Genomic DNA, 26,743 nt, shown 5'->3' on the forward strand with positions numbered 1-26,743 from the left:
TTCACAAGCTGTCAAGGCTGCAAAGGTGCTCGGAGCTCGCTCCGCTCAAGTTTTCGGAGTCCCAGAGAAAACCCTTAGAAAATGAATCAAATGACCAATCTAAAGTCACACACAGGTAGTGGCTGCGTAGGAATTTATACCAATTTATACCCTGATGTCTCCAAGACTTCTCTTCTGGCTTTAATGCTATTTTACTGTTTCTTGTCGAAACCTCATGGTATTAAAACCTAAGGTAAACACAAGATCAAAAGCCAAATGCAATTTACTGGGAATTGCCTTCGACATTCCTATAAATGTCAGACAGACCAGAGGCAGAGAGGGAAAGAAACCCAACCCATTTCATGAGGTTCACATCACGTTGACAAAAAAGGCACGTAAATGGAAAACCTTAAAATACTGGTCCTTAAGGTAATTTTAACAAATGATATTCAGCAACATATGGGGGGGGAAACAACCCAGAATACCCCTTAATAAAACTTATCCTAAGGATTCAAGATAAACAGATTTTAGGAGGAAAAGCCTATCTACTTCAACATGTGCAAAAAAGGCACTGAATAAAACTTTACTTCTTTCAGACTCTTTTTTTATTTTACTATAAAATAAAAAAACAAGCAGGAGGAACAGACAAGAAAAATCTTTTAAAATATCTGCATGTCTTTGGCAAAAGACCACAAAGAGGTAAACTTTTTTCCCCCCTCCTTAAATGAATTCCTGCCTTTGTAAAGTGACTGGTCCTTTATTTCCTTCCTTTGTGGCTATCAAATGTTACCGGAAACGCTTGGAACTTGTTTGCAGCTGTAGCGACTTCCTATTGCACTTTGTTTGGACTCCGTTCCAGCCACCATAAAACGCCATTGACTTTGAGGGGGGAAAAAAAAAAATATATATATATATATATAGAGAGAGAGAGAGAGAGAGAGAGAGAGAGGCCGTGTGCTACTGGACTAGAACACGGATGAGTACCCGGCATACTTGCAAAACCTGTGAGTCATAGAATTTTAAAGTCTTCACCACACGTTAGGGATTACTACACATAAACGACACAGACACACATACACACATATATGTATGTATCTGATTTATAGAACCACCACCAAATCTATCTGTAATCAAATAAACGTCTCCTACTGAACTTAAAATAATTCTACATTAAATAGTCCATCCTACATGTAAATACATGAATGAAAAACAAGGCCCCGTATAAAGTGGTCCTCTACAAAGCCTAAGAAGCTGTCACCTGGTACTTGGAACGGTGAATTTCTTAACTCAGAATGAGAGAAGGAGAACAAAAAACAAAAATGGAGGAAGTGGTCAAGATTTGCTAAGTATACATACAGTCAACTCTGAGAGCTGGAATTTCAAGCTCTGAAATACTTTTAACAGGATACAACACCATCAAGAAAAAAAAAAGTGTGAGAATCTCAAAACTGGGAAATATTTTTTAACGAGAAGAAGTTTTTTTCTCAGAGGAGATCTCATAGTCTGTCATCAACTTGCTAAATCTTACCTGAGCTTTTGACTGTGATAACTAATACCCTAACTACTATTCTTTGAAGAATAATTTTAATAACCTGGAGAAGAAAAACACAGATTCTGTTTTGTAAGTATTCACTGCTTAGCAGTGGGGAAAATTCTCAATTTTTACCTGATCAAAAAGTCTACCCCTGAGAAATAAATCAACAACTTAACTAGTCCAACCAGTAAATACTTCAACATATCAGGAGCCAGAAAACTACCTCAACCTGTTTTTGAATGGCTTGCAAGCTAAGAATGGCTTTTACCATTCTTAAAAGGTTGGCGGGGTGTGTGTGTGTGACACAAGAATATATTGAGACACATGAAAAATACATGAAACTCAAATTTCAATGTCCATAAATAAAGTTTTATTGGAACACAGCCGTGCCCGTTCATTTCCATTTTATCTATGGCTGCTTTCACTCAGTGACTGAGACTGGATGGCCTGCAAAGCCTAAAATATTTATTACCTCGCCCTTTACAAAAAAAAGGTTAATGTTCCTTGCAGTACATGGTTAATGAAACTAAGTTTAAACATCTAGTGCTATTTAGAAACTTCATGCTTTTGGTCTAAAAATATTACAGAAATAAGATTAGCCTAAAAAGCAACCATTATATCATGCAGGAATTTCTCAATACAAAGAACAGAGAAGGTACAGAAAAGCTGGAGTCCAAACCGTATTTACACCCCAAACCCCAGGGCACAGCGAGTGAACGTGGGAGGGACCGCGCTTCCCAGAAGCAGCAGTTATGGAATTTATGTCTTTCTGTCGCCAACCCCCAGGTGACCTTTACCTCTCTGAAGTCGTAGAACTATTTGTAAAATGGGAAAAATACAAATGCGGAAGACAGCCGACTCTTGGTAATGTTTGCAGTCTCTAGCCATCTCACAGGGTTTTTCTTGTAAAGTATGTGAGGTTGCTTGTAATCTATAAAGCACAACGCACCTAATACAAAATAAGCTACACTTGTCACTGGCTCTCTGACTCCTAATGGAAGTTTTGTTCTGGCCTGATATAAAAGTGAGGTCAAGGGATGGCGGCAGGGTGGAAGAGGGGTCCGGGAAAGATCAGAGAACAACACAGAAGGGGGCAGAAGAAGGGAAGCCACAGTTTGCTGGTTTCTCTCTGGCGGTCTTTCTCAAGCTCGAATCTCAAAGGTAACAGGCATGAGAGAGCCTGATGGAAATCAGCCGAAAGAGAGAGAACCAGCAGGACTTACAAGCTCCAGATCCAATAATGAGACGAGATCAGCTTCCAAAGGAGGTGACATTTTCGCTTTACAGAATTGATAAAGGAACAGCTAAGAAATAGATGAAAGCCTCAAACTCGTTTTTAAACCATTTAAAATTCCACGTGGATGGAAACGGATCCAAAAGCTGTCAAAGAGCCTAAACCCTTTTAACTATGCACATGTAGACACATAGAAATCACATATACTCACAGGCATATATTCAAAAAGAATGCCTCTACTTTGACTTAACATTTCTGATGCACTCATTTTTAACCATAAAAGTTGTTTTCAGTGTATTTGTTCCCAAACAGGAAGATGCACATCAACAGAATGAGAAGGTATAAAAAATGTATTTACTGGACAGCGTAAACCCAGTGGATCAGCGAAGTGGATGGTGAAATTGACACAGATATGCACATATATTCCTATAATACGGTGGCAAAGTCCATCAATAAATAACACCGTTTTCCTAAAGCACAGCATCATCTACTACGGTTAAGAGAAAAACCCAAGATGAGTATCACTATGGGTCCTATGCCGGTACCTGTTTAGAAAGAGAAAAAAAAATGTCTTCTTGCTTGTATAGGAGGGAAAGAAATTGCAAACGCTAGTTGCCTCCAAGTGTTTTAAAATGAAGATTTTATTATTCAAGTATGGTCAGGCCAGCAAGTCAGGAGACCAGGGTCGCTGAAGAGATGGTTACAATTCCCAGAGAGGGGACACGCCATGCCACACCATGCCACAGGGGGGCACCCCAGAGACGCACCAGGTTGGCCAGGAGGAAGAAGGAACAAGGAGAAAGCCTGGGGAAGAGATTTTGTTGTGGGTTCCACAAAATACACAAGCAAAGCAGCAAAAGCAGGTTTAGGACTGGCTGGTTTGAATTATTTCAGTGGGCCCTGGAGCAGAGAGTGCTGTGCTATCTGGGACCTGAGCCTGGTATATGAAGGCAGGTGGACAGATAGGGGCTTGGACAGATAGCAGCTCTGTAAAGGAAGTGACTCAAGTACGGGATCTGGATTGGCTAGTTGTGCCTATGAAAAGTGGGTCCTCTGCTGTCTCTAAAGCTGGCTAGTCCCGTGAGGGACAGTCTCTGCCCAGGTCAGGGGGGCCTCAACACGAGAGCATTAAGGATATAGAAAATAAAACATAAGTTAACATACCGAGAAAGAAAACAGGGTGTCTATGGAACTGAAAAGGAACAAAAGTTTTCACTGGATTTTTTTTTGTACCTTTTGAGTTTTGTACTCTGAATGCATTACCTGTTTGTAACCAGTCATGTAATTTATGAAGTATGTTATACACACACAGGCACGCACGTACCACACATCTGCTTTCCAGTCCTGGTAAACAGAATACAGTGATAATGAATGGTACCCGCCAGAACCTGAGAATCACCGTTCTGGGCATTAGGTACAATACCGTGATACAATTTTGTGGACAAAAGTGTACAGTAATCTGTATTTCTATAAACTCTAGAAACACACCCAGGATGTTGCTAAGTTTCTGCTTAAGATAAATCTAGAAACTCAATTTTCACTCCTTAAAACACACACACACGCACGCACACACACAAAATGGTTAAAAAGACTCCTACTACTTATTACATAAGGTTTTAAAGGTATAGACCTATTTATGGCAGTTCTAAATTTAGTAAGCCCTTTTTTTTCTTCAATTAAAAATAGCTGCAGGGCACCTGGGTGGCTCAGTGTTAAGCATCTGCCTTCGGCTCAGGTCATGATCCCAGGGTCCTAGGATCGAGCCCCGCATCGGGCTCCCTGCTCAGCCAGGGGCCTGCTTCTCCCTCTCCCACTCCCCCTGCTTGTGTTCCCTCTCTCGCTGTCTCTCTCACTGTCAAATAAATAAATAATAATAATAAAAATAGATGAACTTCTGCTTCCAGCCAGGAGATCAGATTTACCCCCCACCAGGAAACAAACAAACAAAATGGACAAAATAAATGAAATAATGGCTTACGGAATACCAGGTATCAAAAACAGCGAGCCATCCCTGAGATGGGAAACAAAAGGAGGCAAAACCTACAAATGTCCCAGCTTAAGAGCCTCAAAACAGTTTCCAGACTGCTGTCCACTCCCAGGTGAAAGCAAAGAGAAATGGAGGTATATGTCCATACGGAGACTTATTCTCAGATGTTCACAGTAGTTTGTAATAGCCATAAAGGGCAAGAACACAAATGCCCATCAACAGGTGACCGGATAAATTATAGTGTACACCTATGCAAAGGATATTCAGCAATAAAAAGGAACATACTTTTGGTACTCACTACAACATGCATGAATCTCAAAGTAAATATACGCTAAGTGCAAGAAGCCTTACCAAGAAAAAAAAAAGAGTATACATTCTGAGTCTATTTCCATAAAATTTTAGGAAATGCAAACTAACACACAGTGACCAAAAGCAGATGAGTGGTTGCATGGGGATGGGGGCAGAGGGGCGTTGGGGGTGTACAGAGAGGCCAGGGAATCTTCTGGAAGAGACGGACACATTCACTGCTTGCGTGTGGGAATGGTTTCATAGTTGTGCTGCTACGTCAAAACTTACCAAATGGTTGACTTTAAATACGTGCCAGGCGCCTGGGTGACTCAGTCGGTTAAGCGACTGCCTTCAGCTCACGTCATGATCCTGGAGTCCCAGGATCGAGTCCCGCATCGGACTCCCTGTTCGGCAGGAAGTCTGCTTCTCCCTCTGACCCTACCCCCCCACCATGCTCTCTCTCTCAAATAAATAAAATCTTAAAAATAAATAAATAAATAAATACATGCCAGTTGTACTTCAATACAACTTCTTAAAAATAAAGAGCACTCCTTGCTTCACATCCAAAACTTGAAAATACCAAATACACAGATAAGAGAATAAAACTCTGGTCTTTTCTAAAGCACGCCCACACACAGAAGTAACACTGCGAAATCATCTGCCGTTTATGAAAGTAGCATATCTATCACTCCTCAGAAGTTAAATTGTTAACACTGAGTAAGACGACATTTTGCTGGGGTGGTTTCAGTTTCCTGAGGCTACTTGTGAATCATGAAACCTGTAAGGTGCACACTGGTCCCTATTGTTCAGGACCCCCCTTCTTCTCTGTCCTTGACCTGAGAAGCTGTAAGGCATCTGCAGGAGGAGGCTCAGACAATTTTAACAGTCTCTGCTCTTTTCTGTCTCCCTCTTCAGCAAGGGCAGGATTTATGTTAAGAGCAGCAAATTTAACAAACAAAGACTCTTAAAGACAGAGAACTGATGGTTGCCAGGGGGGAGGTGGCTGTCAGGTTGTGGGCGGGGGTGGGGGGATGGTAGGGAAGAAAAAAAAAAAAAAGAAATTTACCTTGAAGTTGGGCATAATCAAACAAAACATGTTACAAAAATTCATGGTGTCAAAGAAGTGTGTGTGTCAGAAAAGGAAAACAGAGCAAGTCTCTTCTGCTTGTTCACCCTGAGAAAGAAAAGCCCTGCCCCCCTACTTAACGACCCAAGAACCATAGAAGATTCAAAGGACAGTTCCTGGCACCATAATCAAAGCACAAAAAAAAAAAAAAATTCAAAAATGTTCATTCAAACCTGCCGCTTAGAACCCAAAATTCAGAGCATCAAATCCAGGCCTAGGAAGGATTTTTTGTTTCGTTTAAAAAAAAAAAAAATGTTTGTCCTACTGTGACAAAAGGAGGGAAAAAAAGCACCACAGACAGGTTTCCCTCCTTCCCAAAATGACTTGGTGACATCATCGGATTTAGATTTCTATCAAATGTTCCGAGGAATTACAGCCACATTCTTGAAAATAGGTCATTATTTATAAAAATAGCATAAATATTGGGCCTCCTGGGTGGCTCAGTTGGTGAAGCGTCTGCCTTCAGCTCAGGTCATGATCCCGGGGTCCTGGGATCGAATCTGGCGTTGGGCTCCTTGCTGAGAGGGGAGCCTGCTTCTCCCTCTGCCTGCCTCTCCCCCCCCGCTTGTGCTCTAACAAATAAATAAAATCTTAAAAACAAACATAAATATTGTCTCTGAGCCGTTCCTCTGGTTTTGACGGTTTTCCAGCACGCGAAGCCATTCTCCTACATACCCCTCTAACTTGATGGCTTGGCCGCTAATAATCATCACGCCATCAAACTGTCCCCCAATATGACAAACACCCCCTACCTCTTCTCCAGCCATCCACTTTCACCACCTTCAAAACCAGCCCCGTAACCTGTTCAAGGGGCCTCATCCTCCTCACTACACCCCTCCCATCAGTCTGTTTTCTCACCTCCTCCGGAGGCGTTCATCCGAGCCCGGGGCCACACCATCCCGTACCCCACAAGTTTCCCTTTGCCATTGAACTTAAGCAGACTGGGAACTTTCAAAGCATCTCTTAACGTGCTGTATACAGAGAGGCTCAGGAAGTTCATGATGGGAAAACAACTGACCGAATGGCAATGAATTTAGGCTTTCTCTAGTCCACTGGACATTCTGATAAATCCAGGGTCCTAAACTGATCTTTACCACCAAGGAGCAAGTAGTTTCATTTTACTCCATCAAATGTGTTTATCTTGGATCAATCTACTAAAATCTTGATTATCTTATGCACAGCGAATAAAGCAAATGTAGCACATGCAAATGGAAGAGGCAGAAGCATCTTTCCCATAAATTATTCTGAGTGGTCTGCACTCTGCGTAGACATCCCTCAACAGGCGTGCAAAACGCTCATCACTAATCACGTGACGGAAGGACTGGGAAGCCAGTTTTCCCCCCCGATCCCAGGGGTGCAAGCCTCCCTACGGCCCAGATCTCTTGATTTCCAGCCCAGTGATTTTCCCACTCATCCATTAATTATTAAGGAACATGATTTAGGGTCTCCAGGTGGTGTTATGGTCAGTAAATCATGGGAACTTTCTTCTGCTAGACTCTTTCATCAGCTTCCACAATCTGGCCTCCAATAATACCAATCTACCCATTAAAAACAGGTCTGCTTTAAATGTTTTGAGCAAGATGTACACTTTGAAGCATTGCTATTTGGGCCCTGAGGATCAGGCTCAAAGTTTCTGCTGAGTTGGGGGGACAGGATCATCTGGAGACAGGCCTTGTAAAGCTCTATTTAATCTTTAATAATGCCCAAGCTAAAAGATGCTTATTTCTTGATCTTTAGAGACCTTACACGACGTATGAAATCGTTAGACTTCTTTACTAACCATACAGTTTGTAATATACTTCACAACAAAAACATTCCGCGTTCTAATGATAGTTATCCTCCACTCTTATCTGTCTTCAACTCATAAAAAAATAAAGCCTCCTTGTAATCCTTCTGAATTTGCTCCCGTCATTCTGCCAGCAGGATCATGTGCTTCCCACCCAGGGGTTGCGGAGAGGCTGTGGACTCCTGGAGGGGATCTATTCTCCCTGAAGGTCAAAAAGTGTCTGCAGACATCCCCACCTAAGGGCGGTCAGAATCGAGAGCTGGGAGAGGAAGCCGCAAGGCCACATGAGTCACATTTCTGCGAAATACAACAGCAGACCCATGGAGTGGTCATTTCAGAGGCCCCGGAGAGAAGCAAGGTTTCGAGGCTGCCCCGCAGCGGCTCTAACCGGCATCAGCTCTGTGTCTCCTTCCTTCTCCATAATTATACATCATGCCCAGACCTGGAGTCCTGGCTCAGATATTCAAAAGGACATTTACTGCTCACTTGTCTGCCTGTCTCTGCCCAGAGGACTCACCCTAATCTAGAAGAGAGAGAGAAGACATAGGAAAAATGAAAGCATTTTAAAGTCTAATTCATTGAACAATTGTAAAATTAGAGGTAGTTCTATTCCTGAATTATCGCCTCAAGGCTTTAACTTCTAGATTTCTCTCGGCTCCCAGTTTGACTCCGAAATCCTGTGAAATTTTTATAAACTTACCTTTCTCCTTTTAGGTTTTATTTCACAAAAATGAAGCTGAACTTGGGTTACCACTTGTGCAGTAAAAAAACAGTAGGCAACGAGGCTGCCTGAACAAGCCTCTTGTGAATCATTTACAGATGCGGATTCTAGTCTTCATGTTCCTATATAATCTCTTAATTCCAGCTCTCCTTCATGGGCTCAGGCTCTGGCACCCTGCCCCCAACACTTCCAAAACAACTCTCAGATCCTGTTTCTCTCTTCTGTAATTAAATTTCTAGATGGCTCAATTATTCTTTTTAAATTAATTTTATTTTTTGTCTTTATTTTATTCTATTTCATCATGATAAGTGCACTCTTTAATCCCCATCACCTATTTCACCCATTCCCCCACCCACCTCCCCTCTGGAAACCATCAGTGTTTTCTCTATAATTAAGAGTCTGTTTCTTGGTTTATCTCTCGCTCTTTTGTTTTTTCTTTGCTCATTTTTTTTTAAGTTCCTCATAGGAGTGAGATCATACAGTATTCGTCTTTATCTGACAGATTTACTTTATTATACTCCCTAGCTCCATCCATGTTGTTGCATATGGCAAGATTTCATTCTTTTTTATAGTTGAATAATACTCCATTTTTTGTTGTGTGTGTGTTTGTGTACCACTTCTTCATCCATTTATCTACTGATGAACAACTGAGCTGCTTCCGTTGTTTGGCTATTGTAAATAATGCTGCTATAAACACTGGGGTGCACGTATCCCTCTGAATTAGTGTTTCTGTATCTTTTGGGTAAATACCCAGTGGTGCGATTGCTGGATCATAGGGTAGTTCTATTTTTTTTTAACTTTTTTTTTTTTTAATATTTTATTTATTTAGGGACACCTGGGTGGCTCAGTTGGTTTAAGCATCTGCCTTCGGCTCAGGTCATGATCCCAGAGTCCTGAGATCAAGCCCCACATCGGGCTCCCTGCTCGGCGGGGAGCCTGCTTCTCCCTCTTCCTGCTTGTGCTCTCCCCTCTCTCTCTAAAGGGAGAGCACAAGCAGGGGGAGTGGGAGAGGGAGAAGCAGGCTTTAAAAAAATAACATTATATACAGATAATCGATGCGGGGCTCAGTCCCAGGCCCCTGGTATCACGACCTGAGCCGAAGGAAGATGCTTAACTGACTGAGCCACCCAGGTGTCCCTATTTTTTAACTTTTTGAGGAACCTCCATACTGTTTTCCAGAGTGGCTGCACAGTTTGCATTCCCACCAACAGTGCAGGAGGGTTCCTTTTTCTCCACATCCTCACCAACACCTGTTGTTTCTTGTGTTGTTGACTTTAAGCCACGGTGACAGGTGTGAGGTGATGTCTCATTGTACTTTTGATTTGCATTTCCCTGATGGTAAGTGATGATGAGTATCTATTTTTTCATGTGTCTGTTGGTCATCTGGATGTCTTCTTTGGAGAAATGTCTGTTCATGTCTTCTGCTCATTTTTAAATTGGATTATTTGTTTTGGGGGTATTGAATTGTATCAGTTCTTTATATATTTTGGATACTAGCCCTTTATCAGATATGTCTTTTGCAAATACCTTCTCCCATTCTGTACGCTGCCTTTTTGTTTTGTTTCCTTTGTTGTGCAGAAACTTTTTATTTTGATGTAGTCCCAACAGATTAGTTTTGCTTTTGCTTCCCTTGTCTCAGCAGACACGTCTAGAAAAAAGTTGCCATGGCCAATGTCAAAGAGGTTGCTGCCTGTATTCTCCTCTAGGATTTTTATGGTTTCAGGTCTCACATTTAGGTCTTTAATCCATTTTGAGTTTATTTTTGTGTATGGTGTAAGAAAGTGGTCCAGCTTCATTCTTTTGCATGTGGCTGTCCAGTTTTCCCAACACCATTTGTTGAAGAGAGTGTCATTTTTCCATTGGGTATTCTTTCCTGTTTTGTCGAAGATTAATTGATCATCCAGTTGTGGGTTTATTTCTAGGTTTTCTGTAGTGTTCCAATGATCAGTGTGTCTATTTTCGTCCCAGTACCACACGGTTTTGAAGATGACAGCTTTGTAATATAACTTGGAAGTCTGGAATTGTGATGCCTCCAGCTTTGCTTTTTTTTTTTTAAGATTTCTTTTGCTATTCGGGGTCATCTGTGGTTCCATACAAATTTCGAGATTGTTTGTGCTACTTCTGTGAAAAATGCTGTTGGTATTTTGATAGGGATTGCTGTAAATGTGCAGACTGCTTTGGGTAGTACAGACATCCTAATAATATTTGTTCTTCCCATCCATGACCATAGGGTATCTTTCCATTTCTTTGAGTCATCTTCAATTTCTTTCATTAGTTTTTTATAGTTTTCAGAGTATAGGTCTTTCACCTCTTTGGTTAGGTTTATCCCTAGGTATCTTATTATTTTCAGTGCCACTGTATATGGGATTATCTTCTTAATTTTTCTTTCTGCTGCTTCATTATTGGTGTATAGAAATGCAACAGATTCCTGTACAGTGATTTTGTATCTTGTGACTTTGCTGAATTCGTTTATTAGTTCTAGCAGTTCTTTGGCAGAGTATTTAGGGTTTTCTATGTATAGTATCATGTCATCAGCAAATAGGAAGAGTTTTACACTTCCTCCTTAACCAATTTGGATGCCTTGTATTCCTTTTTGTCATCTGACTGCTGTGGTTGGGACTCTCAGTACTATGTTGAATAAACATAGTAAGAGTGGACATCCTGTCTTATTCCTGACCTTAGGGCTCACTTTTTCACCATTAAGAATGATATTAGCTGTGGGTCTTTCATATAAGGACTTTATTATGTTGAGGGATATTCCCTCCAGAGCTACTCTGCAGAAGGTTTTTATCATGAATGGATGTTGTACTTTGTCAGCTCAATCATTCTTAAGTCATTTTTTAAAAATTTTTAGAGTGTGCACGCACGCATGGGGAGAGGGGGGCAGAGAGAGATCTCAAGCAGACTCCATGCAAAAGTAAATCCCATATATTCAAGATAAATCTTGTACTAAAGTTTACTTTCAACAATCAAGATAGACTCTAGGAATGACAAGAGGTTTAAAAAACCAACATTTTAACGTGTTTTTTAAGAGATGAAACACACACACTGATCTCTGTCTGGTATCGTACAGCTTTGGTACACAGATACTGACCTCCAGCTTCTTTCTACCTCAAGAACTGCTTTAAGTTCAACAAAGAACATGACAAAGTAAGAACAGTACCAAAAAAAGGGAGGGGGATAGCAAAGACTGGTAAAGAAGTGGAGAATACCCCCTTAATTCTGATTTTTGTATACTACTTCCTTAATATATGAAATAGACAACCCAGTAACGGAAAAGGCCAGCGCCCGCCCCCCAACCCAGAATAAGGAAAGACATGATGGGGGAACGTACGTGCATTACAGCCAATCTCCCTCTTCAGAATTTTCTGCTAACCAGATGCTACTGAAAAGTACCGCATCACTGAAACATCCCCGAGTTCAAAGGCCAGTGATCTGGTAAGAAGTTTTCTTTCCTACAAATAAACTGTCCTCTCAATGTCTCACGGCGATTCTGTTTTAACTGTGATCAGAAAACCAAAGAGAAGGACACGAATGATAGCTAGGTGGAAGCTCTTTTTTGTGTGCGTGAAATGAAGCAAGAACGGAGGGGGAAAAAAATCAAGAGGTGCTGTCAGCTGTAAAAGAACAAAGATTAAAAGTTGATAAGGATTTTGGAAGAGGATTTTGGAGGCAAGGAGCTAGGAGCCACCCACTTACAAGCAGGGGGTCAGACCCTGGGGAAACAGAAGGAAAACTTGATGTGTCAGTTCAAGAAAGTCACTGCTCCTAATTTGGAAACTGTTTAATCTTGATCCCTTCCAGCCTGCAGAAACACAGCACTGCTCTAGGAAAAAATTCTAAAACTACACAGAAAAATACTGTGAATTGTGAAATAAAATTCCTCTGATAATTCTTCATAAAGAGCAAAGTTCAGAAAATTGGAACACTTAAGCAGCAGTAGAATTTGCAGTGAGTTTAAGACAGATCACTAATTTAGGAGCTATTATGAAAACACTGTATTTGTTTTTTCACCTGAAAGTGAAATTCTACTAATGAGCAAAGCCATAAAATAAGCTCTATAAAAACAAGTTCAAAGGGGGGGAAAGGAAAACATTTGGACTAAATTCTCATCAGGAAATAAAGCCTCGTTTTGAAAAACTCGTAAGGGAAACGATTTATCAAAATAAAGGGGTAAATTAAGAAAATTCTTAATTTTCCCGTATCAAGAAGTGTAAGCATGAACATTTCACACAATACTATTACCACGTACCTGCTTTAGGATGTATTGAAAAAAATCCTTGGGGATTTCCACTCGTAATTTTGTACATCAGCTTGTCGTTAGAGCTAGAATCTGGATCAAATGCCTCTATTTGGACCACCGATACATCCTTGGGGGAATTTTCTATTATTTCTGGATAATAAACAGGGTCTGACGTCTGTGGTGCATTGTCATTGACATCCTCAACCTCTATGTAGATCTCTATAAACGAGGAGAGAGGCACGACACCCCGATCCGCTGCATAGACGGTGAGCCAGTAATGGGAGGTGGACTCCCGGTCCAGTCGCTCTGAAGTCTCCAGGACACCTGTAAAGAAAGACAATGACATGTCAACAACCAACTGCCGCGCTATCCAGGGTCAACCCAAATAACAACTCTCATTTCTCGGGGCTCATGTGTCACTTAGAGCTGCGCGACCTTGGGCAAGTTGCCTAACTTCTTCCTATAAAATGGAAGAAAGAGTATGTCCACAGGTTGATTAAATGAGCAAATACACACATTAACAATCAGAAGAGCACTCGACACATAGCGTCGGCTATAAAGGTGCCTGAGCATTAGGCGTCAGGCACTATGCGGAACACTCGACAAGGAGTATGTCATTTAAGTCTCAAAACCACCCAATAAGATGGGCACTAAGAGATCAGCTAATGGTCCGATACTCTTGTGTTTCCAGAGACGAAATTCATGACCAGCTGAGATTTACGGATTTTTCCAGAGGTTAATCAGGGACCCAGAAACAAAGTCAAAAGGCTGTGGCCGAGCTCAGAGTCCACAGTCTAGCAGCTCCTGCTTCCAACACAGCATTCCCGTGACCACAGATAAAGAGGCTGCATCAATCCTCCTCGACATGCCGTAGTCTGGTATACACACCCTTTACAGTGGCCGAGAAAACAGAGCACAGCATTTCAGAATCCAGAATAAAGGTTTGCTCGAGTCTCTTGTGCACGGAATGAAACCCTCTAATCCCCTTAGGCTAACGGCAAGACAACCAGTGTGCTAAAAATATAAATTCTCCCACCACAATATAAGCTCCACAAGGGCAGAGGCCACATCCTTCTTGAATACCAGTACAGCACCTGACCCAGAGCCCAGTAATTATTAAATGAATGAACAAAAATTAATAGATGCCTTGGGTGCCTGGGTGGCTCAGTCGGTTGAGCAACTGCCTCCGGCTCAGGTCATAATCCTGGGGTCCCGGGATCGAGTCCCGCGTCGGGCTCCCTGCTCGGCGGGGAGTCTGCTTCTCCCTCTGACCCTCCCCCCTCTCATGTGCTCTCTCTCTCTCTTTCTTTCTCTCAAATAAATAAATAAATAAAAAACTTTAAAAAAAAATTAATAGATGCCTTAACTGAAGGCGGTACAGAAAGTCCCTCAGGACCCAAGCTAGAATACGTTTCCTACTAAGTCCACCAGTAAAAAGTGAGTTATGGGATTACAAAGAAGACGGTGAAGCGGTCTGTCATGTTCTGGCCTAGCCACTAAAACCAGTCAAAACCTTACTTAATCCCAGCATTAGCCACTTCTCAGAATGACGATAAAATGGAAATATCCATTACTCTAAAAGGCAAATCCCACCTTTTTATTCAATGGTGTGATCCAGTCCTTTGCCTTTCCCAAAATATGTCACTCCATTTTTTCCTTGTGCATTAATCATTCTGAACGAATGATACTTTTGGGGTTTCAACACTATGGTCCAGGCTGGACTCTGGAAATCCTACAACTCTAGCATTACCGGTTTCCCATTTAATGCAAAATACTACAGGAAAAAGAGCAAATGTCAATTTAATCTGCACTGAGAAATGAAACAGTATCTCAATCAAACATAAATCTGTATTTCTTACTTTTTGATCACTGCATAAATGTAAATCTTTGCTTATGTGAAGTAATTAACATCACAAAAACTCATTTGTTTTGAATGTCAGATCATTGTATCTAACATTTCCCGAAAGGTTTACAAGTTATAAATACGAAACTTAACTAAACATTAAAATGTGAAATAGATGATCACGAAATGAGTACCGCTATTCAGAAAGCATTATTATTTACAATTGTTTCATTAATTCTTAGCAAATGCTCAAAATGGATCTGTAATACTCCTAGAAATAACGAACAAAGCCTCACAACTCTCCCTATGCAGCAGAGGTAACGGTCAGAAAAACTGAACATGTTTTCCTTTTTGTCTGTTCCAAACATAGTCTATGCATACCCAATCTGTTCACGAAATTAGTAAAGTTCTACCTGTTTTTAGCCTGAAAGAAGAGTGTCCTTAGTGACCAAGGAAAAATAATCTTTTCCAGTTTCTCTTTTCATCACCCCCATCAAGGGATATAAAGGAAGTCAGGGAATAACAGAATGTTCTCTCTACTAGGATTGCGTATTTAATAAATGAGTATACATATGTTCCTCTGTGTTCTGCCATTAAAATGTAACATAATTCATTTGACAGGTGAAGTGTTAGCAAATCTCAAGAAGACAGCTACATGGTGCTTGTATTCACCTCTTTCTGGTTCTAATACTCAATTCATGCTGCTATCCACTTTTTAAAATTGTGTCCCTCTAAGTGTGATCTGTAGACATCTAATAATAATGGTAATTATAGAAACAAATTTGTTCACTGTTTACTACCTACACGCACTACCGCATTTAGTCATTAGAGCCAACCTAACTAAACATGTGGTCTTATTATGCCCACACCACAGATGAAAACCTCAGATTAAGAGAGATGAGGACCTTTCCCAGGGTCATAATAAATGACAGAACCAGAGTTCAAACACCACAAGTCTCTGACCTCAGGGTCAACAAAATGCCACCAGTCCGTGGCAGTATGACGAAAGTGTAGTAAACAGAATTTAAGGTGAAAACTCTAAAAAGACAAGTGAAACCTCTTACGCATTTTTTTACACATCAGGATTCAGAAGGACTCTATTAAATGTTCATTCACATATAATAGCTTTCTCCAGTTTCAAGGTGGAAGGAAAAAAGGAAAATATATATTTCATTTTATAAATTAAGTATACAATATAAAATGCAAGTACAAGGTTTAAATCACAGACAAAAGCAGCTATTTCTTTTCCATCAAGTTCTGCTTCGAGTCTAGTCTGTGAGCACCCAGACTGCAGTGCTCAGTTGTGGGATGCGTTCTACTGGGAGCGACCCTTCTCTTCCCTCTCACCTGGCAACTAGAGGATCAACCATATTCTTCTTTGCAGGATCTCCTAGCCACCATTAGGAGGGGAAGTTTCCAAGACCCAGGTTAACTTGCAGATACTACTAAACATTAAAAGTTACAGAGCGGGGGCGCCTGGGTGGCTCAGTTGCTTAAGCGGCTGCCTTCGGCTCAGGTCTTGATCCCGGGGTCCTGGGATCGAGCCCCACGTCTGGCTCCCTGCTCAGCGGGGAGCCTGCTTCTCCCTCTACCTGCCGCTCCCCCTGCTTGTGCTTGACAAATAAATAAGTAAATAAAAGCTGGAAAGGAAAGGAAAAGGAAAGAAGAAACACAGCCCCAGTCAACAGTTACGAGGCAGAAGTGGGATCTGGGTGGGTCTGACTCCAGAACTCAGGGTCTTCACCACAGGCTATACGGTCATGATCGGGCCCAGCATCACAGTCACACGCTCCACAGCACGAAGGACACTGGGGGCCACGAGGGGCTGAGGCCATGAGGAGAGGCTACAAGTTTTCAATTGCTTAAGTAAGGGTCCTCCTTAAAGGACAATAAAAGAGAAAAGATTCAAGGACCCCGCTTGGTCACAGACGTTCAAGGGCAGTGCCCAAGTACTATTCTAACTGCTGATTCGAATTATAAGCACTATTTTAAAAGCAGAAAGTAGGTGGGAAAAGACCACACATATGCAAAGCTATTTTATGTTCTGCTTTCTCATCTGTCTGTTCAGTCACGAGATACATCCAATGAAGACACCTATATGTGCCCAAAGGCATAAAGCACCGTACTGAGTTCCACCTTGAATCTAGGAAGAGCAGACCACTGGTCCAGGACTGGCTAGAAGCCATCCACATAATACAGCAAGAGAGACGGAGTAGCAGGTCTAGCCTTGGCGCCCTCAAAAAAAATCTACAACGGTAGACCAGCAAGCCCTCAGCAATCCAACAGTGCAACTCCCTTGTTTTTACAGAAAGTTGAAAGGATGTGCCGTGTGTAGGAAGCTAAGCAGGTATAGAGTTTAGAATCCAGAATGAGGCACAGAATGATCATCAGAACTGATCATTCTTTACAGGAGTCCTGGGCTCTGAGACGACCCACGGTGTCCACTCTTCCCGTCACGGTGTCCCTATTCCTACCTACCCGTGTTCCCAGTCCTTCTGGGAGCCACAACCAGCATGGACGGACGGACTTCTTCTGTAACTTCGGCAGTACCTTCATTCATTCATAAAAGAGAAGTCTTCAAAATTCCACACGGAGGGCTTCTAGTTAGTACCTTTGACACCGGAAAGCAACAACTAAGACTCCCTGCCAGCAATGGAAGTGAATCTCCAGTTTACTCTTAAATCTCCACCTCACCCCTACTTCTCTCTCCCCATGACCCAGCTTCCAATAACCACTTCTAACAACCAGCTTCCAATAACCGCTGTTTCCTCACTACGTTACAAATTCCCTGAAGCAATTCTCTAAGGGACCAACAACAATTATAAATACCCAAACTCCAGTCTCTAAGGTACTGCTCATTAACACATGCCACAGTGATACCATACTTTCTGGGCACGTATAGACACCCACACACAAACTCTTCCCCAGTGGTCTTCCCCGTGCCTTCGAACTTCTTCCCTTCTTTCTCTGCCATCTCTGCTCGTATTTTTTTATTCTGCTCTCACTTCTGAGAGAGCAACAACGGCATGCAACCAGATGATCTGTGAGTCCATCCTGTGAGAGAGAGAAGCGGAAGCCCAGACCTTCCACCGCCGTCCCTCCAGCCAGACAAGGACAGATCAGTGCTCTAAGTACCAGTGCGAAAGGTAACGTGAGAAGGACACCTTTCTAATCCCCAGGTTCTGGTACACGAGCGGTAGATGAGGTAGGGGTGCTGCTTCATGATTCCGGGGTGTATATTTTGAGTAAGGAGACAAGTTTAGACAAGCCTGTTATATGCACCACCCAGCAACGTTACAAGGAATCATTCCTTTGCTTTAATGAAACATGACAGAGGCAGTAAATGACTCGCTTTCCAACCTCAAGAATACAATGAAGACATTTTCAAGAAAGGTTGTTAATAAGCTGAAAAATTTGAAGGAAGCCGGAAATCTGGAGCTATTAAAGTAAAAATGTTTATCATTCCAAACATACTCTCCAGGATTTCAAAGCCACCACCAGATGTCACTATGGAAACTGACTTTAAATGTGCATACAGTGGAACAGCTAGACTGAAAGGGCGAATAAATACGACGCAATTGTTAAAAGAGCTTGACCAATGTGGCTGAAAACGGAGCTCACAGCAAAAGTTCTAGAAGATTCATGCCTGTCCATATATAATAATTTAGGCAGGTACTGATGCTGTCTTTCCACAGCCTGATTATTCCAAGGTCAGAGTGTACAGTATTAGTTGCTCAAGTAAATGATCCAAAAGTACAGAAAGGTTTCCAAGAATAACTAATTCCTACTACCCACCATTGATGGCTAATGATGTCGTTAACTCGAATATCGTCCTTGATTGAATAGGAAAGGCCAGCGTGTCCTCCAGCTGACAGAGGTGGAACAGGGTGCTTTCAACACAGTCATTTTTAAGGCAAAAGTAAAATTATATGTAGCCACTATACCGCCAAAAGTATTTTAACTAACTCAAATTTCCATGGCCACAGAACATCTTTCTTCCTGGAATTTTCCTATTTTCTTTGTTGAACAGGTCTTGGCCCCTTATCAAGCCCCAGTGCCAGAAGTTTCAACAAAAACTTGCTATTTCAGATTCTTCAGCTACTCCAGCTCAAAAATACTTATCATCAGAATTGGCCCGGCAACATAAATTTGCAAACTTTACTCTCCTTTCTGGTAGATCATGCCACATGATTATTTATTTATTTTTTTAACTTTTCTGGAACCAAACTTAAGACAGCAATTATATGAAAAGCCTCTTTAGTCAATCACAAGAAAAACTTAAACACGAAATATAACTTTGGATAGTATGTTCCCTACAGGGAAGAAGCAACTGGCCACTCCTTCCTCCAATTCTTAGTCTCCTCATACACACAGAACAACTCTTCTGGAGATAAATGTTTTCCCAAATATAAAAGCAATACTCAATTTTTAAATTTTTTTTTCAACAATACACACTTTAAAAGAACAGATACCTTCTACACACTAGAGATGCAGTATCTATGTGTCTGCAATTAATCCATAAATGGTTACTCAATTTTTTCCTAACTAGAGAAAAATCAGAAGAGCCTCAGTTGTCACATTCAGCATTAATCTGCTATGAAATTATTTTTAAAAAGTAGACTATAAGCTCCCTCTTAAAATGCAAACCTTTGAAGGCAGAGATGTTTTGCCTGTTTTGTTTAGGGCATGGTAAATAGTGGGAGCTTGTTAAGTGTGGGTTGTTGAAAAAACGATGTCTTTACACCAACCAGGTAATTCTGATAGTCACAGACAAGAGGAACCGAGGAGACAGAGGGACTAAATGCAATGGGGGAGCCTGCACAGGATCTTGGACCAGAAAAAGAACATTAGGAAAAAGCTAAGGAAATCTGAATGAACTATGGGCTGTAGTTAATAAGAATGTATAATATTTGTTCATTAATTATAACAGACATACACTAATGTAAGATGTTACTAGGGTGAACTGTGTGTGGCACAGGGACGCTATGGAAACTCTGTACTATCCACCCAATTTTTCTGTTAATCTAACTGTTTCCTTCTTTAAATGATAAAATTTTTCTGAATCTGTTTTTATCTCATTTTCATGAAATACTAAATTTTATATATATACACACACACACATATGTGTGTGTGTGTGTACATATACACACACACGTAAATGAATTTTTTTTTTTAAGTAAGCTCTACACCCAGCACGGGGCTTGAACTCATGACCCTGAGATCAAGAGTTACAAGCTCCACCCCTATAAATCAAATTTTTAAATACAAATAAAGTATATATCCCATGCTTTTAATAAAAAGGTCAAAATAAGTAAAATGAATTAACTACACAGCACCCCTCATGGACCAGTGTACCAGCACACTGCACAGTTCAACGGATACCTCTTTGCCCTCTTACAGCTAAAAACTGAGTAAGTTATACTGTAAAATTCTCCAGTTTAACTAAAGACATGGTCCTGATTATTACCATGACCTGATCTTTCAAAACCAAGGACTTGCTGTGTGTCATTTGATGAGAAACCACTGGTGATTGGAAACAGCAAGCTCAGTGAAATGTTAATGATGCTGCCGGTACTATTATAACCACAAATACATATGCAGAGCTCATGATGTGCCAAACACTATTTTAAACACTTCTCATATATTAATTCATTTAATCTTTACAGCAACTCTAAGGAGTAGGTAATATGATCAACCCTATTTCACAAGGGAGGAAACAGTGTCAACAACTTGCCCAAAGTCACCGTTTGAGCATAGGGAACTGGGATTCAATCCCAAAAACACTGGCTTCAGAGAATCATGCTATAGCACCTCCCAGTCTCTGTCTGTGTCCTCTAATTAGAGGGAAGCATGAAAGCAACTGAACACAGCCTGCAGTTTCCAGAGAAAAAGCCTTGGCTTCAGTGGAATGTAAAAAATGTAATGACCACATGGAAAAAAAATTGGTTTTGCTGTCTTCACAGCATTTGGGGATCTAGGTAAAATATCTGATGCTACAGAAACCTTGTTGTTCTGTGCCATTAAGACTTTAGGCACATTTCGTAATTTCAGGGAAAAAGGAAACCATTTTAATACATACTAGTATATATGATATAGCTTTAAAAAAAAAAAAAAGGAAGATAGGGGCGCCTGGGAGGCTCAGTCAGTGAAGCGTCTGCCTTCGGCTCAGGTCATGATCCGGGGGTCCTGGGATCGAGGCACATGTCAGGCTCCCTGCTCAGCGGGGAAGCCTGCTTCTCCCTCTGCCCCTGCTTCTCTCCTCACTTGTGTTCTCTCTCAAATAAGTAAAATCTTAAAAAAAAAAAAGATGTGTATATTAATTACATAGAAAAATGTCAGTGATATACAAATTAAGAAAACAAATGAAAAACCCTTATAAAAGTATATAAAGTATTACCTTAGTTTTGTTTAGTTCTGTTTTAAAAATAAAAACCGCACAAATACACAATTATATGTGCGGGGGAGGGGGAGGCCTACAAATAAACAAGATGATGGAGGGACAATAAAGAAAATCAACCCCGTGAACCAATTTTTTTAATCTTTAAATTTCTCTAACAATGACTTTTAAGCCATATTTAAAATGCACATGATAAAAAGACAAAACGTTGAGTACCAGCAGTCCTTTAAAAGTTTTTCTAGTATAACCTTCCCATCTTATTTTCCCTTTATATTTTTAGATATACATTTTCTTTCCAAGTATTTATGTTTCATTTGTGGTAAACAGATGTGTAACAATGGACAGTCTGACAGCTTCAACAACTAAAATCCAAAAGCATTTATATATGAAATGACTTACAAAGTTTTAGGTCTAGGAAATTCTGTAATTATATTGCCTAGAGTTAGGTCATAAATTAATGATTAAAGGGAAAGCTTTTTATGCAGTAACTGCCAATCTGTTTTTTCATTATTTAAACTGCCTATTTAAATCATCTTAATTAAAATGTAGATCTATCAACTCTTTAAATTAAAATCGTTGCAATAACTTTAAAATTAGCTGAGGAAGCTTTCTGACTTGCAAACTTACTAAAAAATATTAATTAAGTTCATAATCAGTTTTAAGCATCATGTTTCAAGTCCAGGGATTTCTCTAGCTTTGCAAAGAGTCATTCCCATGGCAAGCTCTGCTAAACCATGTTTTCATGCTTTGTTGAGAAATGATTCCAAGTTCTGATTTCCATGTCAGAATCATTAATATTGTTAATGAGGGCTTTCATGGATAAGCTCTCTTAAAGAGGATCATCCTTGGATATCAAAAGTAACATCTGAATACACATTAATTGCATAAAACTACATACATAAAACAGCCTTTGGAGGCACTAAAATTCAGAGGATATATTTCACATACTTATGCCAATGTTTCTAGTAGTTTGTCGTGTTTGTTAGAAGCTGTACAAGTCCAGTGTTGATTATTTTTTCCACATATTTACCGGATGCACATTCAGCAAATGCTCTATGCCATATTATTTAAGATTTTATTTGAGAGAGAGAGAACAAGAGCAGGGGGAGGGACAGAGGGAGAGGGGCAGAGAGAGAACCCCACGCGGACTCTGTGCTGAGTGTGAAGCCCGAGCCAGGGCTCAATCCCAGGACCCTGACATCATGACCTAAGCCAAAATCAAGAGTTGCATACTTAATCAACTGAACCACCCAGGAGCCCCTGCCATATTATTTAATCCTCACAATTACTCTGTAAGCTCAGTAGTCATTTCTCATGCTCCAGATGCAGAGGTTTTGAGCTGAAAAATCACCTGTCCAAAGTCATTTACTCACCATCCTAAAATGAATACATTAATCAATGAATTAATTAGTGAATTCCCTTACCAGTTAGCCATTACAGCACTTACATTTAGTAACTTGTTTAAGCCTCAAAAGTTAAGTAAATTGCCTTAAATTACCCAACTAGTTGCAGAGAATCCAAAACTTAGCCTACTAGCTCCAGAGCCCAAACTCCTAAGCACCAGGGTGCTTTCCTCTGCTTTTCTTATTCCTATGGGGTAGCAGAGGGGTAGCAGAGCTGTGATTGAACAGGGAGATCTGACTCTCAAGCCTTGGCTCTTTTCCTCTAAGCTTATGTAGGTGATCTTCATTAATCCATCACTATTAACGAAAAGAAAAATTAACACATAACAGAAGTTTACCAGCATCTGCCCAAGTATAAACCCAACTAAATGTGGGCCAAACTAAATGTGGGCCAAACAGATCCCTGCACAAAGTTTAAGAATTCCATCTGACTACGTTTAGGATAAAAAAGGAAAAAGGACATGAAATAGAATCTAACACTGTTCTAGACTCAGGAAGTTAATATATACAGTTGACCTTTGAACAACACGGGTTTGAAATGCACAGATCCCCACTTACATGGGGATCTTTTCGACATGGGATTAGTTTTGTTTAGTTCTGTTTTAAAACAGTTCTGTTTTAAAAATCTTTTTCGACAAATGCAGTTTAGTACTGTAAATGTATTTTCTCCTCCTTATGATTTTCTTAACATTTTTCGACAATGCAGTTTAGTACTGTAAATGTATTTTCTCCTCCTTATGATTTTCTTAACATTTTCTTTTCTCCAGGTTACTTTACTATAAGAAAACCACATGTAATACATGTAGCACACAAAGTATGTGTTAAATAGACTATGTTATCAGTAAAGCTACCGGTCAACAGTAGGCTATTAGTAGTTAAGTTTTGGGGGAGTCAAGTTATATGTGGATTTTCCCAACTGCCAGGAGGCTGGGGTGGGGGGGGTGCGGCAGGACTCCTAATCCCCACGTTGTTCAGGGGTGAACTGTATTTTTCCTATCATCTTGCTACATAAAAAAAAAAAAAATCAGACTACATTTATATTACATGAAACTTAATAGGTGGTATATAAGGCATTATATAATACTGAAGATCATTGTGAGATCATAATTGAGCTGTGAATGCACAGTTGTTAACTTTAAAATACTGAGTCGGTGGATAGTAGAGCCAGAATTCTAAATGTTAAGCCAGCTATAACTTTTATATCAGATAAAAACTGGTATTTTAAGGCATACCCCTCTTTGGAAAAGAAACCTCAATGACTTTTTAATCGAGTCCCAAAATTTAAGTAACAGATTTTTTTTTAAAAACTGTATCCTATAATATCCTCTTCATTAAAAAAGATTTTATGTTGCTTATAGTGGTCTGGATCTTCCTAGAAATTAATCTTGAAACTGGCATTCTTGATTTACACTTTCTTTATTCAACAGAGTTCCTACTGTTTGCCAAGGATGGTATGAGGTGCTAACGAAACCAAGAGTAGTAAAACAGGGTCTTGTGGGAAAGATAGTTAAATAAAAGAGTAATTTATTCTCTGGAAGAGTGAAGAGAGAAGGGGAAGAAAGCACAAGTATCTGAGAAGGGCAACAAAGTAATTTAACTAGGTATATTTTAATATTTCTATTTATTTTATAAATATGCTTTACACAAAGGTCAGCTAAATCTTTTCTTAGGAGTCCCTGCCTGAATTTAATGATGCAACATGTAATTAATTAAAAAAAAACAGACTGTAACAATTCCATTTTATAAGCCATCTAAAGATAGGGAGAAGAGGTATATACACGCTAAAAATGCTGGGCTATAGGGATGAATTTTTTGTGATAGTATTTTCTTAATTTTTCTACAAGAAATACACATGCAGTGCATAATTTTTTTTTTTTAAACCTGCATTTGTGAAGGATGAATCCAAAGTGTCCTCAACAGAACTTAAGAAATGTCAGCAATGTCAACCTTTCAAAGCGAAGAGTGACGGACAGGTTTCCATAATCGGTAGAACAACTGCCCGAAACATTTGTATTGCAAAGTATGTTTAGCCTGAAAAAGACAAGGCGCTATTCAGTGATTAAAATGTCAGTTGAAATGACGAAGCCTCATGCCAAACTCCTTCCAGCACTCCCTGGCTAAAGAAGGAAAGGAATGAGCTCCCTCTGCTACAGTGGAGGATTTACACGGGCCACTATATAAACACAGCTCTTTCCAAAAGAGACAGTTGTCTCCCGAGTCCTAGAATGCACCAGGCTGGTAGAAGAGCAAGTTTTCCTTTTTCTAAGGTTTGTTTAGGCTTCCTATAAAACAGATTCTAAACACAGAAAACTGCACCTATTTGTTTTTCTTAAAATAAAACCTAAGACCCACATGCCGCTCAGCTCTGCCCAAAGGTAGGTACAGTTTACATGAACTGAAAAGTGGAAGCAAATACCAAACCCCCGCCCTTTCCTATCCATTCCAAAGTCACAGTCTTCCTCACTTTTGATCAAAAAAAAAAAAAAAGTTCTGTAACTTTAACTCCAAAGCAGTTTTTAAATTTTAAAAATTCAAATTATTTTAGAAATTTAAAAGGTGTAATTTAGAGGCAATATTCAGCTACTTTAAATATCCACTCTGCTGCTAAACCCAATACCTGTAAGAACTCAAACTCAAGTTATGCCTCAATTTCCTCAGGTAGAAAATGAGGAAAACAGATGTTTTATAAGGACTAAGTGATGAGTATAAAAAAATAAAGGTAATTACTACTAATAACCTATTGTGATGCTTGAGAAACTAAAGCAAAGTTAAGATTGAGGAAAACTCTTACCAGAAGTGTAAACACCTTAATTCCTAACCTCTGCGCTTACAAGGACGCTACTATTACTCCAGGGAGTAAACCGGCTAATAGAAACTACATCATGATAAAGTAGTATTTTGAAACAAAACTGTTAGAATCACTTAAAGACCAGGTGACCAAAATACTCCTAAGTTCTGAACTGAATACTGCAGAGCCAAAGAAATTCAACCACTGTGGCAGTATTTTCAATAGACATATAAATAATTTCCATTGATGGTATAAAAAATATGTTAAACGTGTGCACAGCATGCATCAATGCTGCTCAAGCGACCTTTGAGATCTGTTATTAACTCTCCCCCAAGCCCCAATAAAGTACAGAATGACTTTCACGAGACACTATAAAGTCCCAATTTCAAATATGGCATGATAGTCAAAACTAGGAAGAATCAAATTAGAAATGTCTGGAGCAAAGAAAGAACATTATGTCCATCTTTGCGTCAAATACTATCTCCTTCCCCACTTATTTTCATCAAATTTTGATCCAATTTCAGCAAGGTTCCAGTAGTCGTTACAGATTTATGAGTTAAAACTAACCAAGTTCAACAGAAGTCACTGCTAGAATGCACCATGATCACTAAAAAAAAATGTATTTGAAGCATAAACCTTATATCTACATAACAGTTAACCCTTAGTCACCACATCTATGAAACTATTAGCATCATATGGAGATGAGGCACGTCTGAGTGCCTCCTTAACTAAGACCTGAGAAGAAAAACCTAAGATCCCCACCCAGGTACCAGAATATGAATCATACACTTCCCAAGATTTCTCTCAAAATATCAGTAACTTACCTACTGAACTGCTAAAAATCGTAAATGTTTCTAACTCAAAGTGTTTTATGACCTAGACGTGCAAAGACTTTTTTTTTTTAAACAAAAAATATGTTTCTGAGAGAAAAGAAGTGGCTTTTAATGATTTCCTTTATACATAGTTAGAAACAGCAATCTCATCCAAGGGTTTTTATCCAAAAGAAAAAGTCTACTACCAAAGAGGAAAATTGGTTTGGCAAACCATCAGAATTGACAGGAGGAGTGGAAAGAAAAAAAGAGGAACATTTTCCTTCCTTTCTCCTTGTTACTAGTGATTACCTGCTATCACAGCGGTCCCCAAGGAGCCAAGTGTAAAGCCTGGATTGGGAAACAAAACGAGCAAAAGGGCTTGCAGAACGGTGAAGACGTCAGCAGTAGGGGGAAAAAAAAAAAGGAGGCGCATCTACCACAAAACGAGGGAGACAAGCGGCTGGCCCGCCCTCCCCTGTAAGGCAGCGCTATGCCCCCACCCCCGGGACTGAGCGCCCTGGACCCCCCGCCATTCACCTTCAGTCACAGACCACATGCCTCCGCATGGCCTGGCTCCTGCCTTTCTCACCTACCTCATCTCA

The 26,743-nt window shown here is 40.2% G+C and overlaps 1 protein-coding gene across 2 annotated transcripts in view; it reads right to left on the reverse strand.

Annotated features, from left to right (window-relative positions):
- FAT1 (FAT atypical cadherin 1) overlaps positions 1-26,743 on the reverse strand; it is a 110,726-nt gene that overhangs the window by 55,380 nt on the left and 28,603 nt on the right. For both annotated transcript variants that reach the window (XM_028099852.2, XM_088021387.1), the window contains exon 2: positions 12,908-13,222. In XM_028099852.2, coding sequence (XP_027955653.2) covers positions 12,908-13,222 — 315 coding nt within the window. The remainder of the gene's footprint in view (positions 1-12,907; positions 13,223-26,743) is intronic.

Source organism: Eumetopias jubatus, unplaced genomic scaffold, assembly GCF_037043125.1.
Source record: "Eumetopias jubatus isolate StellerSeaLion01/CBP00866 unplaced genomic scaffold, mEumJub1_p1.0 scaffold_2, whole genome shotgun sequence".
NCBI classification, from domain to species: domain Eukaryota; kingdom Metazoa; phylum Chordata; class Mammalia; order Carnivora; family Otariidae; genus Eumetopias; species Eumetopias jubatus.